Source organism: Aspergillus brasiliensis (genome assembly GCF_001889945.1).
Source record: "Aspergillus brasiliensis CBS 101740 unplaced genomic scaffold ASPBRscaffold_11, whole genome shotgun sequence".
NCBI lineage: Eukaryota > Fungi > Ascomycota > Eurotiomycetes > Eurotiales > Aspergillaceae > Aspergillus > Aspergillus brasiliensis.
This window is the reverse complement of record NW_027137452.1, coordinates 38471-57967: the sequence shown is the minus strand read 5'-3', so window position 1 is coordinate 57967 and position 19497 is coordinate 38471. Positions and strand designations below refer to the sequence as shown.

The window sequence follows — 19497 nt, the reverse complement described above, 5'->3', positions numbered from 1 at the left end:
TGCCTGGGATTTAGAGACCGTATACTCAACCATAAGAATACGGGGTTTCTACTTGTGAGTATTTGGCATTCCTGGACACACCTTCTGTTTACTTGCAGTATTCTACATCTCATGCTTTAATATAATAGCGGAGTAGTATCCCTTTGCTCTCTAAATCCTTCATGGAATATCTTTAATGCTTTGCCACTTCGAACCGATCCAGTAACCTATGCCCCTGCTCTTCTATACGCACGAGTCTCTAACTTATCGATCCCAGTAATTTGCGTTACCTTTACTCCCCCTTTGTTTCACCAGAAACAGGCCCAAGCACCCTCGCAACAGTCGGTAACGGCCACGCGAGCTGTGCAACCGAGTCCCGTTTCACCTCCCCAGAAGTAATCAAATCAATGATCGCCACAGCGATATACCCACCAATCGCAGTGAAGACATGCCACCTTGTAACAATGGTTAGCTAGATCCCGGGTTTAACTTTATCAACGAAGCAGTGTACATACCAGCCATGCAGCTCGAGCAAGAACGCCACGGGCAGCCCAACGGCGTGTCTGGCTCCGATCAAAGATTGACATACCCACTCGTCGATCAGCCAGACGAGATATCCGAAGATGAAGCTCGCTACAGACATTTCAAAGTCAGCTGTAGCCTCGATTGATAAGTCAATGATAACTGGTGAATAACATACCGCACCCAAACAGCGCCACAGACTGAATTCTCTTGCGGGTCTCGACATCCGGAATCTCCCGAGGAATGATCTTGAGCGTGCGAGTCGCAATCAGATAGACCGCGGACCCGAATGCCACTGCATGGAGCAGGAACTCGTCCATGACCATGTGGACGACCATGACGATCGTGAACAGTATAGAGAGGATGATCCCAACTGTCTTGGTGTACTGAGGGGTGGCTTGGAAAGAGAGAATGCGGTACAGAAGCGGAGTAGTCAGGAGGTGCATTGATAGTTCATCCGCTGTTCAAGTTGGATTAGCTCAAACCATCATTTCGATTGGCTGAAGAGAGGAGGCAGTACACATCTGGGTGTGATATTTCAAGGTCATATGGTAACCAGCAGAGCAGACACCGACGCCAATTAATCCGCAGTAAGGGATTGAGCGCGGTCCGGTCTGGCGTTTGCTTTGGAGCTGCCAGAGGCCATAGATACCATATAGAACTAGATGAAGTGTCAAAACAGGCACTACTTTGAAGGGGGGATGAAGAACGCACTGTAGATAAAGCTGCTGAGCGTATTGATAAACTCTGCAACATATCGCGTAACTACATAGTCCTAAATAGGGGGGCAGATCAGCAGCTGATATTAAAGGCCAAGAAAAGACCAGATTGCGCTTGCACTAAACGGACTTCTTCGCAAAAGCTATCGACATTGGTTAGTCTACACTTTGCACATCAATTGACTAGCGATCCAGAGCCATACTTTAGATAAGAGGTCGGGGCACCCCAAAAGGGCAGAATCGCAGAATCCATTGTTTCGTGAGCGTTCCTGGCGATCAGAATATGGGGGAGTTGGCAGGAGAGAGAATGGGGAGGTTCGCAGACGGGCTGATCCGGCTGGAATAATAATAACTCGGCTCCTTCGGGGATCCACCGGAACGGTGACTGACCCACTCCTGTCTCCCGTGCTTAGCAGGCCTTGTTCCTGCCCGGTTTCCGGGGTTGAAGGCAATGATACTTTCGGGTACCCGCTGATGTAGCCGATTTTACCCCTTACTTCTACAGAATAACCATTGATATGAATATTAGAGCAATGAAAGGACCTGCTGGCACCTGGATTCCAAGTCAGACCGCATGATGACTTACCCGACGGTTCCGGACGGGATTGACTCGGCTTCTATCCCCAGTCTTGGCATTGGCGTTGAACAAGGCGTGAATCATCTGACATATTGCAAAGTTGCTCATATGATGTTGCAGTATGCATTAACTCAATCTGGCCTCATAAGAGGCCTTCAACGTCTTCAGAGTTCAATCCTGCGATGCATGTGCAAACCCCTAGCATATTCGACTCATCATGTGGATATATCAGGTTTCTGCCTGAGGCCTTGACTGTCGACAAAAACAACGCGTCAACACCTCATTCTTGAGGATGGTTCAACAAAATTGTGAATACACCCCGACCGCTAACCACAATATCAAAGGTCCTTATGCGTGTAATATCGCGTCTCGCAAGTCAGACCCTGTTTCCCATCATTTCGCACATTACAACCACAGATCTCATACGAAGTGATGAAGGTTACACAACACCACCCATGCAGTTGAATGCCGTCACATGTGTAACAATTATAATCCTCGATATTGAGATTTAAATCCATTCATACCATGGCAATCCATCCCGAAGAACCTCATACTCAGTCCCCTGATCGAACTGCGGGCCCTCCGCATCAAGAAAATACCCGCGCGCACACTCGTTAAACTGGACCCGCGTCGTCTGCTCTACCTCGTAGAAATGATCGTAGCGCACATCCAGTGCATCTTTCAACGTCTTGACCTCCCCACGCGGATGCAAGGCGCTCCATGGCTTGACACATACTTGGCCCTTGCAGGACTTGAGCACGAGGAGAAGGGAGTCGAGTCGTTGGATGACTTTGGAAAGTTCGACGTTCAGTATGGTATGAGGGATTACTTTATGTTGTCCGTCTGGGGAAAAGAGGTTGTTGAGTTGATAAGGGTCGGTCTGTCTCTTTGGTTAGATAACCAAAGGGAACGAAATCAGGGGTGATCAATTACAGTCATATCGTAGAGCTCATGCTCATTGTTACACCAAACAGAGTAGTAGAGGTTGTATCCGCTCCCCTTGATGCGGACGGCTTTATATGTATTGTTGTATGCCGATAAGTCAACTTTGTCCGGATTAGCACGCTCAGAGTCAGGAGTTAGGGGCCAAAGGGTGGATACGCACAGTTATATATACCCTCTCCTGCTGCATAACCCCAGTATTCAACCGTGACATGCTCTTGTCTGTCTTCACGGGCTGCCTTAAACTGGCTCTCCGTCAAAGGGATATGGTCACCATCGAAGTCGCTTCGCAGAGGGATACCCAACAAATCGAGAAAGGTGGGAGCAAGATCCGTATGAGTCGTAACAATATCCGTAGATACATTTTGTGCGACATCGGGACCACGGATGATCAAGGGAACATTGATATCTTCCTCGTATCCACACGACTTGCCTGGCTGGAGTCGGTGTTGACCAATGTGGTATCCATTGTCACTACTGTAGACTATATGTGTATCGTCAAGGATATCATATTCCTTCAAGCGAGTAAATAGACCATCAACTAGCTCATCAACGGCCTGGAGGGCGCGTAGACGCTGGCGGTAAAAGTAATCATTGTAGTCAACATTTGTATCGTTTTGTCGCTTGAGGGTTTTTATCCAGTTAGCGCCTGAAGGATATTCAGGGTTGAAGGAGGGAGTTCGGGGAACTTTGACATCCGGGAATAGGTGCTCGTGTCGCTTCGCGGGAATCGGTGCGCTGAAGTCGAATTTAGGGTTGGCATCTAAGCCGGTTCCATTCATGAACACGTTGCAGTGTGGTGCAATGGGAGCGACTGTGAGAAAGAAGGGCTTTTGAGCGGTGACTGCTTCGTCGAGGAGGCGATATGCTTTTTGTGCGACAATGTCAGTGCTGTATTCGCCTTCATAACTTTGGGGTGGTTCGTGGTCCCGTTGGAAGGTACTGTTAAGGTAGTCGTATGTAAATGGATCCAGGAGAAAGTCCTGCGTGATGGATTAGAGAGAGGTATGGGCTGAGATGTGTGCTGGCTAACTTACATTGCCGGTAAATCCAGCTGGGAAGGGGGCATTATAGTTGTCCACCGTGTGAACATTGAACAGTTTGCCAGTGTAGTAGGTGTTGTACCCAGCTTCCTGTAGCCAGACAGGTAGGTAGTTGTCATTGAGTCCTTGCGAGATGAATTTCGGATAGCCACCTGAAAAGTATAAGCATAACCCTTATACAAGTGATGATATGTAGTGTACTCACCATGTGGAGGATTGACATCCGTGACATTCGTATTGTGGGCCAGCTTCCCCGTCCAAAGGGTCACACGCGAAGGGCAGCAGACGCTGGTTGTACAGTAGTGGCTGCGATAGTGTGTTCCTTTGTCTAAAAGGTGCTTTTTTACATAAGGCATGTAGTCCAGAGAGCCCAAATGCGCGTCTTGATCATCGGTTAATATGAAGACGACATTGGGCTTGGCGGTCGCAGAAAGCGGCTGCTGCTGTTGCCCTAGCGATTTTGTAGTAAGCCCAGCCAGGGCTAACAGACATACCAGACTCCGCATATTGCTGGTCTAGTATAAGTTTGTGTGCTTCGTGTCAAAGCAGATGAACGGCAGATGCAGTGAGGTTCAAGGGGATTGCTTAATAACCCCGCACATAACGCAATCCGCGTCACAGCGGACCAAACGCAGCCTGCAGGATGCTCACGCCGTCTAAGTACGATATAAAGATGCTTGATGTTCAAGCAGTGCTCAAGATCTGGTCATCGTCCAACTATGCGCTGAAATGCAATAATACTGCATATCGCACTATAAAAAAGATGTCTTACCACTGGTTAGCACGCCATCTGCGTTCTATAGGCACGAACTATGTGTCGTAGTTTGAGGAAATATATATTCTCGAAAATTATGGCGGACTGGTGGAAACCCTGAATTGAGGACTCATTGCCTGCGACCACTGCACAACGTCTGAATATGTCAAACTCATGACATAATAGGCTATACTCCATCTATATGGCTGGATTAAATGAGGAAACGATCTGGAAGTATGAGAAAGTGAGTACCTAAGTAGTACTACTACGTGGGCGTCACCGTAGCGACCATTTTCTGCCGCGTCCCTCAAAGGCGGTCAAAAAGTGTACAGAATCCGCAGCGGTTTTTTGGGGACTGTATGTCCTTAAATCCGCTTAAGTCCGAGGTTTTTGGGACGAGGTCGACTAGGTTCTGCCGGTCGGAGCGGTGTGGCAAGCGGTAAAGTCTGGGTTTTCTGCCAGAGCTGGAGTGACACAGTGGGCCATGATGGGGCCTAATGTATTGCACTAACGCCGCCGTTTCCAACAACTGGGTCCCATAGCTCAGTTGGTTAGAGCGTGACGCTAATAACGTCAAAGTCGAGGGTTCGAGCCCCTCTGGGACCATCTTTTTGTTTTTCATTTTTCATTTCACAATGGTCTGTCCTGCACCAGCCAGGGCAAGTAGACCTATTTGCTACTCAGTTTACTGTTGGTTCGTGATGGCACAGAATGCAATATCATGTATCTTATCTTATATCCTTTCTTGCTCTCAACTGCTTTCAATGTCGCCCTACTTACTATACTACCCATTCCCATCTCCGTCCCAACACACCCTTAATGGTATATCGGCTATATTTCGCCATCTCATCTTCCTATAAAAGTACAAACGGAGTAACTGGAGCGATATATTATGGCCCGTTCAAGATTCCTGCTCTGACACTGTCCCGGGCCTACACCAATAACTCTACTACCCCTACCGAACATCAAATCAACTTCCATCCCTTTATTCATCTAATTAAGCTTAATCCCAACAACTGCGCCCCAACAGCAACCTCCACCCCATCAACATCAATATTAACCGCACTTCCACCACCCGTGGTAACATACAACCAATCCATCTCGCCCTCGCCCCTCCCAAACGCACACCCCGTCGGCTCCGCAATCTCCGTAGGATCCAAACTGCCCGCAATAACACTCGTACGATTCCTCCCACCCTGCAAATCAAAGCTAATCTGCATAATCGTATTCTCCGCCGCCGTAGCCGCATACGCAAACTTCCGTCCACTCCCAGCACGGAACCCATCCGGCGCCACGGCAAAATCATCAAAAGCACTGGCCTGGACGATCAGCTCCGCCGGACCAGCAGTGACGTTGGAGTACAGCTCCGCTCGGTAAAGGGCCCCGCCGGCAGTCCAGTAGACGAATCCATCTTGAACCTTGAGTCCATTGATGCTGCTCATCAGGCTCGCATATTTGATGGCTTCCCAGGTGTAGCCGGTGGTGGTGTCGACGGCGAAGATGGAGTCCTGGTAGGAGGCTGAGGCGAGGATGATGGTCACGTTGAATGCGGCTAGGCCGTTGAAGCCGGTTGGGGCGGTGGGTCGGGCGATCAGTTGGATGTCTGGAGTGTCGGGGTTGGTGGTGAAGTCGACGCGCCAGACGTGCGTGGCGTTTTTGGGAGGGTCATCGATGTTGGCGGAGGTGGTGTTGGCGCCAGTCACGTAGAAGACGTCGTGGGCTGCTTCGGTGATGCCGGAGAGGCCCAGGACACTGGGGAAGGTGTGGATAACGTTCTTCTTTGGGGATGAGGAGCGGGGTCCGAAGGAGAGGAGGCTGGCCGGGGGGCCAATTTCGGTTGCGAGGATGAGTCCGTTGGAGCGGACGGCGAGGTTCTCTAGCCAGGTGTCGTTGGAGGCGAATTGGTAGATCGTGCGGACGTTGAGCTCCGCGGATACTAGGGTGCTTGTGGTGAGGGCAAGAGTGCCTAGGAGGGATGAAGAGATGCGCATGGTTGTTGGCAGAGATCACCTGGAGTACTAAATGAGGATATAAGGAAGGAATGAAGTGATGAAAGGTTGAAAAGGCGTGTAAAAAAGTGAAAGAGGGTGGTTGGTCTGCACTTATATAGACACTGCTCAACTCCAATGGAAGTAGAGTATAGGCGACCCCCTCAGACAACATTGAAGATCACACGTGGCTCTGCCCTACGCAGGTACATTTGATATATCCCCAAGTCGGAAGAAAGTGGGCATCGTGACGCACTCCATGACGAGTCATTATTAGATTGTAGATCGATTTCCCTTGGCATCAAGGCCGATTGAAAGAAACAGAAGCAACAACCCTATGGTATCACGGCAGAATGCTCCAAGTAAATAGGGCCGCGCAGTCTTTTCAGTGAGCGAGAGATTAACCCACTTTAGTATCCGTCTACCACCGGTGATAGGTGCCTTCCCAGCATTATCGGAGTTGTTTCCCGCAACGGGAATGCCCGGCCGATAGTTGGAGATCATCTTCCCCGCTCAGTTCCACACTGCACCGAGGCTTTTCTGTATCTGATCATGACTATGGGGTTATAGACCCCTAAGTCCGAGGTAAATGTATACTGGACCGGAAGTGATACGGTCTTTCATCGCATATCCCCGAGATTTGGAAGATCGTCAGGACAGTTCCATGTTTACAAGATTGAGACTTAAAGTTTTGCGGTGGTTTCACGGTGGTAACGCGGCTAGTTAAAGCTACTTTTGGTTAAGGTTAGATAATGTGAAGCATCAGAGGAGGATGTAGGGCGACGGAATCCTAAGCAGCGGGGTGATGTGGGGACAAATAGACTGCTGTGCATATGAAAGAGCATATTAAAGAGCATATGGGATAGTTCCATTACACCTTGGAAGACGTGCTGTCAGCCTTGAGACATTGTCAACTGTTCTCAGCATGCTGGCAATTCTTATAAAGTAGCTCAGATATTGAATGATTCCTAAGCAAACCCGCAGAATTTACTAAGAATTACACTACTGCATGATATTCACGCCAATGACCTGTTCATCCATTTCTTTCCAACCAATAATTACTATCCCCTCATCTTCCTTTCCCCAACCCGAACACAAACTCACCATGTCAAGCACACCATCAGCCCTACCCAAAGCCTCAAAAATCTCAACCCTCAATTTTGATCAGATAAATGTCTACTTCAGCACCCCCTACCCCCAAATCTTAGACCATTTCCCCACCCAACCCAATGCCGAAGCAAATAACAGACCTAAGCAATTCCACGAACTGCCTGTCCGGCTTCGTGTGATTTACCGACTCCGACCACACTTAACCACCATCTGAGGGCTTGGGATCGGACGTAGAATCTAGTCTTCATGTTCATCGCTTCCTCTTCGAGAATCTGCCCCTGGCAGCACCGATGGTAAAGAGGTGTATATATGCAGGGAGGCAAAGAAAGCAAACCGATCAATATTGGAGGTTACTCTACTTACAGGACCGAAAATAGTCACCTGGAGTTACACTGCATTTGTCTCAGTCTTTCGGACCCGTATAAGCTCCGCGAAAAGAACCCGAGCCCGTCTGTCATACATTAAAAGCATATAAAGATCTCAGATACGAGATGCCATGGCACTAGGCATTCACTATCTGTTCTAGTCAATGTAATTGCCCCATCCAGCAAAATGAGCACCCCCAGTCTCACCTCCATCAACAAGCTCGCCAACACCCGCGTCCTGATAATCGGCGGCACCTCCGGCATCGGCTTCGCTGTCGCTCGCGCAGCCCTTGAACACGGTGCCAATATCATCATATCCAGCTCAAACCCCCAAAAAGTGTCATCCACGATTTCACGTCTACAAACCCTCTACCCTAACAAGGTCTACACCGACCGTATCATCGGCAAACCCTGCGACCTAGGCGACCAAGCCACACACGAACAGAACCTTCTTGCTCTCCTAGACTGCGCTACATCACCTTCCCTCTTCCCTAACATCACTTCTTTGTCTGCTGGGGATAATGATGCTAGTACCGAAAGAGTATTACTAAATCATATAATCTACACCGCTGGCATCCCACCCCCACGGATCCCCATCTCCTCCCCTGAAACCAACGCCTCCAGCTTCGCAGCTTTGAGCACTCTCCGACTCCTTGTCCCGATGTTGATTGGCAAACATGCGAAGACATACTTGGTTGACAACCATGCCTCGTCTATAACCTTTACCTCGGGATTAATGGCTGCGAGACCCGCGGCAGGGTTGGCGGTGGGTGGTGCGGCGGTGGGATCAGCGCTAGAGGGCTTGACGAGGGGATTGGCGGTCGAGTTGGCGCCTATCCGTGTGAATGTGGTTGCACCGGGGGCGGTCGAGACGGAGGTTTTTGAAAGGTTAGGGCCTGCGAGAGAAGCATATTTGGAGGCTTTTAGAAGGGGAACATTGACGGGGGAGGTGGGGAGGCCGCAGGATGTTGCAGAGGCGTATGTTTGGTGTATGAAGGATGGGTTTGTCACCGGGCAGCGCATTGGAAGTGATGGAGGGGCGTTGTTAAAGGGAGCATAGGACACTGGCTAGCGGCGGGGAAAGGAGGGTTGTATGACAAGATGGTTTTGAAACAGGTAGATATTGATTGCTATTGCGTGTCAATAGTATATAAAACTCCTTTGATGAATGAAAAAAATATGAGTAATCCAGACAGAATAGATTGTGTCAGCGTCAAGAGGTCTGTCTTCCACTCAAGATAGTATCATCTGAAAGAACACGCACAGCAAAATCCAGAAGTGGGAAGTAGTCAGTATATAGACAAGGGGCTGCTTGAGGCGCAATTCGAATGAAATCATTCTTATAAGAAAAAGCCCGAACAAGGCCCTGAACTACTGATTCTAACACTCGAGGGGAGCTTGGGCTACCAGCTTCAGACCGGCAGATGAGACTGACCAATATTTTGCCATGTCATCAGTATGCACTTTCCGGGGTGTGGTACCAGCACGCAACAGGTATTGCTTCGATACTATGATTACTTGTTTTCTAGCGTCAGTGGCTAGATCTAGGTGTTTGCGCCTCTTTCCTTCCATTTGCCCATCCCCACATAGATTCAATTTGAGGTGAAGCCGATTTGGCATTTGCTGAGCCAAGTGTTTGTAAATTTGAGGCTTTTTATAACAAACAGATCATAGGTCTCTGCATCTCCTTCTTCATGCCGCTACTTAGGTCATTCCTCACTCTTGCATCGGTCCTCTTTCCACTTCGATTTCGCGGAGCATGCGTTTGATCATATCACCCATTTCCGGATCCCGTACTGCTTCAAGGACCGCATATGTTTGGTGTCGATACATAACATCCAGACATCTTTTACCATGTTCCCAAAAGACTTTGGGGTGTGCTTTCCAGTGGATTTTACCTTCAAGGAGTGGCGAAACGAACTCAAAATACCGTCTTGGGGAAAGAGAACCTATGAATCTGCCTGCAGCAAATTTGACCACATCCACTGAAATCGGTAATTCTTCTTGGTAAGCGTAGAAGGTCTCCAGGATGTTGGATCCCTCCGGATTGGATATGGCTGCCAAGACAACTTGTTCCGAGATTTTTTCACTATGATCCCGGTAAAAAAGCAGCCTCATGAGGTCATCAAGTGTTGTCGCGGCTTCGACAGATATTTCTGTGAGAGGAAGGTTCTTTTGTTCGCCAAGGAGAACCGCTGATGATAAATCGCAATTGGTAGTCTGCGCTGCTGCTGCTGCTTGAAGTACTCTTTCGCTGACCGGGATCTTCGTTAGGCTTTGTGAGAGTAGATGCTTCAGCAGCTCGATTTGTCCCTCAAGATCCGTTTCTCCTAACATATGAAAGGCGACGTCCTCCAAAATGTGTTGCCGCCCCAGCTCTAGGCAGTTGCTTTGTATGCTATGGGGATTCGGTGATTGCCGTGACTCTTTGCTCCTCCGTGTATGAGCCTGGAATACGTCCCAGGTAAGTATAAAGTCAACAGGAAGCCAGTCCTGTGGCTGAATTCTGGACATCGTCTGCTCAGAAGGGTAGTAAAGTGGTGCGTCATTATGCTTCCATTTTGTCCTGTTCTGAGATGCCACTGTACTCATGACGACACTAACTTGGCTTTTGCCCAATCTAACAATGGTCGGCCATAAGGCTCCTTGCAGCAAACAAACTACATCGTATTCTTGTATCGGGAGTGCTGAAGGTCGAAGAATCCATTCGTTTGCCCACTTACTCTGATACATCTTCCCCAGGGCTGTTTTATGGTAACTAACTTGAATGACCTGGTCACAGTAGCCGGAATCGTTTCTCTCAACTGAAACGATGTGACCTAGTATCCAGCCCATGCCTCTGATTACTGCTGTTTGAGTACCAGGCAAAATTGCCACAGCACATTCTCTCCCAAAGACGTAGTGTGCCACCTGCTCCACGACTTCATCATAGGTCAAATGGTAGTTTGGTTTTAAACACGGTGTCTCGGGGTCATCTGAACACAATCCAAGCAACGCATATATCTTGTCGTGGGGCACTGTAGCAGAATGAGAGTGGTACATATCAATTAGCTCCCCTATCGAGAGGATACCCGGGAGATCCGTTGCATTCCGTGAGCGAAATATCGAGCCTTGGATGAGAGAAATAACTGGGAGGATGTACTCTGGTAATAAAGATACGTCTAAACTGCCAACGCCTTCACAGAAGGCATACCCGTCGATCTTAGTCAGGCCAAGTTGAACAGTAATGCATCGCGCAACACCAACTTCTTGTAGCACCTGCGCTCGATGATTAGTAATTGGATGAATGAATAAGGCCAACATTTTGTTTTACCCAAATGCGACGAAACCAATCATTTCTAAGCAATTTCTGACATGCAGCATCATCTCGGAGATGATCGAATTGCCTTGGCTTTAATCTCATCAAGGCCTTGTGTTCTGCAAGGCGACGGATGGTTTCAAGTGCGTCGCCACCGTTACGATCTGGCTCCCCAAGCCAGACAATCACCCGGTCGGCATTGGCATATATATATTGCATGAAGGGGATCTGGTTGGCCTTCTCATCATTGTCTTTCTGATTGATGCAGATTGCATCGACCCACAATGTTCTCACCAGTTGGTGGTCCCGAAGGTACAGCAGTGCCGTGTGAAGGTTCTCTGTGACCGGAAGTATATAACCATTTACGATGATTGAGTGACGCGCCAAGCCACTTCCCCATGTATAGGAGAGTGCCTCGTAGAGATGTGTGCTCCCTGTTCTGTCCGAAAGGTTGTAGCTGAAAACCTTACATCTGATCGGTGCACTCCTTTCTCTATCCGGCAAGAGATCGATCATGCGAGTGTATGATCCTCGCGGGAGCGGTGGATGATCATACGAAGACATGATGAATGAATGTCTGTATCGGAAAGTGTGCTATGGTAAGGTTCTGGATTCGGTTGGCAAAAGGAGAAAATAAAGCCTGTTCCGTAGAAGGCCAGCTACGCGCGAGGTGTGCGTGCCCGACGACGAGCTAGTGCTGAAAACTAAAATAGAAGTTAGAGAAAAATAAAAATAAAAATAAGAAAAAAAAAGCAAAATCCCTCCTCGTCGCTGCCGCCCTCGTTTGGGCGCCAATTAGAGTGGAGTAAGCAGGCAAGACTACTACGTACACTGATGTGTTTCAACTTGATAGGCTGTGGTAACGATCAGAAGTCTACACTAAGTGCGCAGTAGCGTAGCTCACTTGTGCTGTGAGCACCTTTTGGACATAGGGTGCCAGAAATGAGCGCATAAGACCTTCTAGACAACATCGCGGCCATAAAGATGGGAGCATTTGGGACTGCTTCGATCGCACACTTAGTCGAGCTTGGATGTGGCGTCCGTGGCTGGTGAGGCAAACAGGTAGCTCTGTCTCCAGCCGATGTTCAACGGAAGCGGCCTCTACATACGCGCGATAGGCATTTGCTGAGATGGATCCAATCAATAGATCTTAGTAGCCAAAGTACTCAGCACTTGATTGCAGATGCAGTCCAGGGACTCACATCCGGTGGGCTGTGGCCCGTGTTACGTCAGAAGGAAGATAATTGATTGCGCTCATCGGAGTCGAGCGGAGAGTCGTCATTAGATGTGAGCAGGTTGGTGGTGGTTATGGCCATGACTAGCTGTGTCTCATGGAGCACTGCTTGTAGTAGTACTCGCTTAATTTTGCAGAATCATGCATGATTTTTTGAGTTGTAGCTTGGTGGGAAATAACCAATTCAAGTATTACTTTTGAGAAAAAAAAAAAAAAAACTAACGATAGAATAACCTTCTCCAGATACAAAAATCTGAAAGTCAAATTTGCATATTCATCCTAAATTCCCGTCATGTCGATTGGTAGAAGTGTATAACAATATTAATTGCAGGATCTAGTAATAAGACAAACAATTTCGAAATCCAAATGTATTTTATTCGCGGTAATTGTAAAAACGCCAAGGTAGCTTGTTCCCAAAATGCACAACAGTCTAAGGAGTGGCAAGCATCAAAGTATTAAAATTGATGCTCATGGTTGTGCCTCCAACATCATCCGCTTCAACTCCTCTGCCTCCCCGCTTTTATTGACCATATCCTGGAACAGGCCATCATCCGTTTGCACCAGCTCACCCGGGCTTCCAAATTCTGCCGCAACGCCGTCCTTCATGACGAGAATGCGGTCAAAGTCTGCCACGGTACTGAGCCGATGAGCTATCACTAGCAGCGTGGTATTCGTGAACGCCTCTCTAATAGACCGTTGGATCAGGATGTCGGTCTCCATATCGACCGCAGAAGTAGCCTCATCGAGGATAAGGATCTTGGGCCGCGACAGAATAGCACGCGCCAGACAAAGCAGCTGTTTCTGCCCCTGGGATAGATTCGATCCGCCTGATGAGACAGGCGAAGACAAGGACTGGAAGATGTTGGTGTTCCCGTTCTGCTCGGAAGCGACAATGGTGGAACTAGCACCAGAGCTGTCATTCTGGTCGTGCTTCAAAATTGGCGTGCTGCTTCCGGAGGGGATGAGGTGGACACGCGCCAACGCTCCTCGAACCTCCTGGTCGCTGTATTGGTTCAAGGGGTCGAGGTTAGATCGGATGGTGCCCGAGAAGAGAACAGGGTCTTGAGGAATGATGGCTAGGCGGGTACGGAGGTCGTGAAGTCGAATGTTGGCAATGTCAACCCCATCGATGACCACACTACCCTTACGGGTGTCCAAGAACCGGAAAAGAGCAAGTGATAAGGTGGATTTACCTGTCATTGTTAGTATGGAAAGGAGAACAGGGAATGCTGCATTGACTCACCAGCACCAGTCCGGCCGACGACTCCAATTCTTTGGTTTGGCTCCGCAGTAAAGGTCAGCCCCTTCAGGATCGACGGGAGCCCTTCTGCGTAACCGACTTCAAGCTCGTTAACCTCTATCCTACCGGTCTCGGGCCAGCTGGCCCGGACACTGGCCCCGTCAGGGTTCTCAATTCGCAAGTCTCGGTACTCGAAGATGCGCTCTGTTGCGTTCATCAACAGTTCGAGTCTTGTAGCAATCTGAATCGCCCAGGCAGTGAGGAAGGTGAAGCTTAGCGAAAAGGAAAGGGCGAATCCAGCCAGACTAGCATCGATACCGTGGGTATTAATCACAAATGCAGCCACCGTGGCTGGAAACAAAGCGGCCACAAGTCCTACGTGAAAATGGAGCCAGCTGCCGAGATAGCCAGCATACCATGTGCAGGCGGCATAAGTGTCGATGAGACCGTCCATTCGTTTAGTGAAATCTTCGGTCTTGGAAAATGCTCGAATAGTGGAGAGCCCAGTCAGGGATGCCGCAAAATGTGATATGACGGGCGACTTGCTATTGGATTCAATGCGCCTCATGTTTCGTGCAGCAGCCATGTAACTTCGCGCTATGAAGGCGCAAGTCGCCAGGAGAATGATCGCAACCAACACCATGAACGGCGAGATAAAAATGGCTGCTCCCATTATACCGACCAATTCCCAAATCGCATAGGCAAAGTAATAGAACATCTGCGGGAGCGAGGAATCCAAAAGGGTGAAATCGCCTGTGAAGCGGTTCAGAATTCTTCCCGTGGGAACTGTATCAAACCATCGAAGAGGTGCTTGGAACACGCTGTGTAGCATATCCTGGAAGATTTTCCGTGAGGCGCGGGTGACTCCAGAATATAGGTTGAACAACCGGCTGACCGCGATCACGACGGAGATGACCGAGATAACGCAATACATCCCGAGATAAAACCACAAGCTTCGGTTCTGAACGTTGATCGGGACACTAGAGCTGTTCATGCAGAGTGTGCGCGTTGAATAGCCTGCCAGATGTATCTGTGGGCTGTCGTAGTGAGGGCATGCTGTATATTGAGTAATCCCTTGCTCATTATCATAGGCATCTGCCCAGATTCGTATCCAGTAATTGCGCGTCAGGATCAATGCCTGGTACAATGCAAATAGGGAAGAAAGGAAGATCCAAAATGGCCATCCTCCAGTTGCTTTGAGGTACCCAGAATAGACTGACGCCTCAACGCGACCCGTCGCTCTCTTCTCCGCCTCGATGAGCTTCTTAGAGGGAGCCTTGGGGGCAGTAGTTGCAGAGACAGCCGGCACGGTCAGTCCTTCCTCTTCCTCAATCAAGATCTCTCTATTGTCGGGTTCCTGGAGCGAATCGAGCTCGCCATTCGCCTCCAGCTGATCCACAGAACCTGCGTGTTTGAGCGTCCCGTCGGCAGAGAGACTGACCGCATATTTCGCTCCGGATAAACACAGAGACACGTGGTGGGTGGCGAGAATGCGAGTCCTGCCCTCGGCAAGCTCGCCCGTGACTGCATTTTCATAGACATGCTTGCCTACATGGGCATCGAGGGCGCTGAAGACATCGTCCAAGATAAGGATTCCTGCGCGGGAATAAATGGCACGTGCCAGACTCAGCCGCCATTTCTGTCCGCCACTGAGACTGATTCCCTGAGCACCCACTTCCGTCTCATCCCCGTCCTCGAACAAGGCCAGGTCAGTAGTCAATGCACATGCTTGTAGCACCTGCTCATATCTAACCGGATCAAAGGGTAAGCCAAAGAGGATGTTGTTCTTGATCGTGGCATTCTCAATCCAAGGGGTTTGAGCAACAAAGGCAACAGCGGTTGGTAGAATCCAGTTGCCCGCAGTTGCTTTGTTATCGAAGCGCTCATGAGGAGAGGCATCCCGTGGGACATGGACGTAGCCGTCCAACACCTCTACCTCTCCCAAAATAGCCGCCAACAGTAGAGACTTGCCTGATCCGGTGGGGCCAGAAATAATACTGAGAGCATTACTGGGGAATACCAGATTGAGATTTCGTAATGCGAAACGATCCGCTGGTGCGTCCGGAGCATCGCAAGGGAAGCTCACAGAGGCATTATGAAACGAAATGACCTCACCCGGATGGGTGTTTTCTCCTTTCTCTGGCGTCCGTAGAAACTGATCGATTCTGTCGGCACTCACCTTGGCGGTGATGACTGATACCAACAAGTAAGGAATCTGCCCAACAATACCTTCAAGCTGAATGAATAGACTGATTGCTGTGAAGGCGACGGAAGGCAGTAAGCTTCCGTGGATGTAAGAGTATGTCGTAAGAGACAGTGCCGTCAGAACGATGGGAGTAAACTCGGAGCCGATCGTCATGTAGATATTATCGAGCCTGCCGCTCCACAGAACCGACAACTCCTCTTCACGTACAGTTTCGAGCCTTTTCGTCCACACATCTTCGGCAGCAGAGAATTTGATTTGCCGGATACCATGCAGAGCTTCCGTGGTCATCGTTGTGCGTTTATCCCGGATCTCCATCAGGGCCTTCTGCTTCCTACCGTACCTTTGTGCTAAGAATCGGTTGATGGGGAAAAGGATGGCAATACCCAGCAGACCAGCGCACAAGCTTTCCCAGCCGATGAGAAGCCACAAGAATGCGACTGTCACCAGCATCTTACCCACGATGTTCACACACTGGGAGCTTTCGGACGCAAACATGGCGATTTGATTGCAGTCAACTGCGAACATATTGATGACATCTTGTTCCGACTTGGAGGGACCGTCCTGATTAGGCTGCAAGTAACGCACAATCAGTAAGACATACACAGATAGATCGGGGCTCTATTACCTCTTCATTTCCATCTTCTTCAGCTTTCTGGGGGTCAGTACTCAATTTCTTTCGCAACAATTTACGATACACCAGCGAAGTTAAGGTCGACCGTAGAGCGACGACAATGTAGCCCTTTTCCCACCACATGATGCGTGAATCCATCAGAGTGGAGCTCATGCTAGCCAATCCAATCAAGAGGACATACTTCCATGCAGACGGATCCCGCACGTCCGTATTGTCTCGTGACTCAAGGTATTGAAGCAGTTGCAAAGTTGCGAAAGATGGACCGACGTCGAAAAAGTTCGAAATGAGCACTGCGATCCATTGACGCAAAATCTGGGCCCGAAACTGCCAAAAGACGCGGATCCACAGCGGCAGGGCGTCTGACAATGCCATCGCACTGAAATCGGTGTATGCTTCATGCGAGCGGATAGCATGGTTCATAGTGGGAAGAGCGTCAGATTCCAAAGCTTCTTTGGCACCTTCGGACATAATCTCAGGAGCCCAAATGAATCTCAAGCGAGACCAGATGTTGACGGTCATCTCTCGGTCGACTTCTTTGCCGTCGGGGCCAAAGACAGCTGGACGCCGTTTCACGCACCATATAGTACCGACCAGGACTAGCAGAGTAGGTAGCTGTGTTCCGGTCAGGATAGATGTGATGCTCGCTCGACTCCCGCTGGGGCTGTTTTCGCCGGCGAGAACGGTTAAAGCAATACCCCCAATCAGAGCAATTGTTGCCTGCTTCCATATCGCGCTCTCGAACTTGGCAACTGGGTGGGTCTGGGTGATCGTGTCTGCAAATTGCACCAGCAGGAGTAGCTAAGAAGGGTCAGCCATCCTCTTCCCTATGCAACCTCTCGGGAGAATGTCAACGCACCCATGCTGGCGGTAGCAGCCAGATTCCCAGGGAACCGGACCCCTTACCCCCATGAATGCTAATGGCTGCAACAATCAGGTTTGCGAAGGACAAGCCCAGCCCACACAGTCCGAGCAGAAAAATAATCAGAAAAGAGCGCTGGTTCGACAACTGGGAGGTGGATTCTTTTGTGGCACGTCCATCTTTATCCTCATAGCGGGTCTCGTCGGGATTCGCGTGTCTCCATCGCGCTTTGATCAATCTCCTGACAGGCGGGATCGTACCCAACACAATCAGGACAAAGAGCACCACGGCAGCTTTCCCGGGGGCGATGGAAAGCACCATCGTTCGAAAGAAACTGTCGGAATTGGTGTTCTCGGAGTCAGGAGGAATGCAACGAAGGACCCTAGGATTAAAAAGAGTGACCGAGGATGGCGAGGTAATTTAAAATGCATGGTGAACGGACGGCGCTACTGCAGTCAGCGAATACGACTAATCTGCCAGTGATATGGCGCTGGCCAACGAGCGGCGCCGGCTGATAAGCGGCTCTCCCCCGCGCGATGCCTGTCCGGGAGTCCGACGGAGCAGATGTGACTCAACGCGCGCGAAGGAAGCCGATAAGAAAATTGCTTTGGCCTGCATGACTCAGAATGAAAGAAGATGATTGGAAACTGGAGATGAACTGAGAGAATCTGGGCAGGAGTGGAAGAAGCGGAGTCCCAACGGGGAAATGAAGAGACCAAGCCGGGCATGTGATGGAACCCGTCTGATTGGCCAGATCGCGTCCGTTGCGCGTTCCTTTGCTGCCTGAGGCGGTCAGCGCATTCGCAATGCAGTGCTGTGATGGCGATGAGCTTCGAGGAAGCATATCTCGATCATCTTTCCAGTCGTCTAGAGGCTAAGCAAATCTAGGCCTGTAGGACGCGCCATCCGAGCATCACACAACGTCCGGTGTCACGCCTCGCCCCAGAAACTGCGGCATGCCGTGATAAGCACACCCTTTTTCATGTTGTGCACGTCCCTCTGCTGCCTTGATTGCCTCGTCGCCCCCAGTCATCAATTAGTTCAACTCTTATCAAGCAATAAAGCTCAAAGGTCTGAAGAACCCATTGTGTCCGGCTCAATGAGTGTAACTGCTGCCGTATGGGACAACTGTGACCCTCTCGTTGCCCCGGATGGTTCAACTCAATCGTCAAAACACTGTTGCTCGGCCTTTAACGCGATCGCCCCGCTAATGCCCCTATCTTTAGCTACATCTCTGGTTGGGACAAGCTTCGCCTAGCCTCTTGGCCGTCCTGTCCTTCGTGTCGTAACGACGATCGGATCTACAACCGTTGCGACCATGGGGAGCTGTGCTTCCGCATATCTCCTAGAGGTCATACACTCGGCGTATATGGGACAAGCAGGACCCCAATTCTCCATCTCACACGGTGATGCACAAGACTTGTGGGCTTGTAGGGCGGTCATGTAAGGCAGCGTCAGTATCGAGCCACTAGCTCAGACTACTCAGTCCAAGCAGACTGATATGTGTACCACAAATTGCCGTGGGAACATACTCTGACCTTCCTCTGGAGGCTAGAGTTCTCTAGCTGTGAAACATGTTTCTACATTGTCAGATTTGTTCAGGCTAGTAGTACCCCAGTGAAGCCAAAATAGGCCCTGCATTTGTGCCCCCCACACAGTTAGCTTCTCAGTCAGAGCCTGTGATTGCACCACTCGGACAACAACACTAAGCTTCACCTTGGTTTCTTAGTATATGATATGTATGGTCATGTCTGAGTCGACCGGGGTGGAATGAGAAGGAGAATAGACGGTTAATGTACACTGTCTCTAACCGATTGACCAAGTGTGGCGAGCCAAGTGTATCAGGCGGTCCCAATGGCTGGCGACCGTAACCTGGGAACTGTCATGATGAACTGCGTTGAAGTTGGATATACACTCACCACAACATCTCCTGGGCAGCAGGATGTGCTTATAAAGCCTTCCGTGCTTTACAAATCTCTCCCCATCATCTCCTTTTCATTCCATGTTTCTGAGTGACTTCCTCCACTCCG

At 49.7% G+C, this 19497-nt stretch overlaps 6 protein-coding genes and 1 non-coding gene across 7 annotated transcripts; 3 read left to right on the top strand and 4 right to left on the bottom strand.

Moving 5' to 3' along the window:
• Nucleotides 1–271: 271 nt before the first annotated feature.
• Nucleotides 272–4288, bottom strand: ASPBRDRAFT_57388 (uncharacterized protein; the record flags this gene model as incomplete). The annotated part of the gene is made up of 9 exons (XM_067627732.1): nt 272–434; nt 495–612; nt 680–961; nt 1077–1162; nt 2322–2677; nt 2731–2843; nt 2903–3722; nt 3777–3934; nt 3988–4288. The coding sequence occupies 9 exons, from the start codon at nt 4286–4288 to the stop codon at nt 272–274; spliced, it is 2397 nt and encodes a 798-aa protein (XP_067476068.1).
• A 780-nt stretch (nt 4289–5068) lies between these two features.
• Nucleotides 5069–5142, top strand: ASPBRDRAFT_t220. Its single transcript has one exon. It is a non-coding gene; the product is annotated as a tRNA-Ile (tRNA).
• A 383-nt stretch (nt 5143–5525) lies between these two features.
• On the bottom strand, nt 5526–6527 carry ASPBRDRAFT_57387 (uncharacterized protein; the record flags this gene model as incomplete). The annotated part of the gene is made up of 1 exon (XM_067627731.1): nt 5526–6527. One exon carries the CDS (start codon nt 6525–6527, stop codon nt 5526–5528), a length of 1002 nt encoding a protein of 333 aa, XP_067476067.1.
• Nucleotides 6528–8186: 1659 nt separating this feature from the next.
• ASPBRDRAFT_132156 (uncharacterized protein) lies at nt 8187–9059 on the top strand (the record flags this gene model as incomplete). Its single annotated transcript, XM_067618408.1, has 1 exon — nt 8187–9059. One exon carries the CDS (start codon nt 8187–8189, stop codon nt 9057–9059), a length of 873 nt encoding a protein of 290 aa, XP_067476066.1.
• Nucleotides 9060–9715: 656 nt separating this feature from the next.
• On the bottom strand, nt 9716–11861 carry ASPBRDRAFT_132240 (HET domain-containing protein; the record flags this gene model as incomplete). The annotated part of the gene is made up of 2 exons (XM_067618419.1): nt 9716–11257; nt 11313–11861. The coding sequence occupies 2 exons, from the start codon at nt 11859–11861 to the stop codon at nt 9716–9718; spliced, it is 2091 nt and encodes a 696-aa protein (XP_067476065.1).
• A 1138-nt stretch (nt 11862–12999) lies between these two features.
• On the bottom strand, nt 13000–17788 carry ASPBRDRAFT_131870 (uncharacterized protein; the record flags this gene model as incomplete). The annotated part of the gene is made up of 4 exons (XM_067618376.1): nt 13000–13724; nt 13775–16547; nt 16603–17406; nt 17465–17788. 4 exons carry the CDS (start codon nt 17786–17788, stop codon nt 13000–13002), a joined length of 4626 nt encoding a protein of 1541 aa, XP_067476064.1.
• A 536-nt stretch (nt 17789–18324) lies between these two features.
• Nucleotides 18325–18784, top strand: ASPBRDRAFT_46093 (uncharacterized protein). The gene has a single exon (XM_067625555.1). The coding sequence runs from the start codon at nt 18450–18452 to the stop codon at nt 18723–18725; it is 276 nt and encodes a 91-aa protein (XP_067476063.1). The 5' UTR covers nt 18325–18449; the 3' UTR covers nt 18726–18784.
• Nucleotides 18785–19497: the final 713 nt, after the last annotated feature.

Excerpts from the sequence above, each read along its gene's own strand:
- ASPBRDRAFT_46093 (XM_067625555.1), top strand. The coding sequence starts at position 18,450 with ATGTTGTGCACGTCCCTCTGCTGCCTTGATTGCCTCGTCGCCCCCAGT.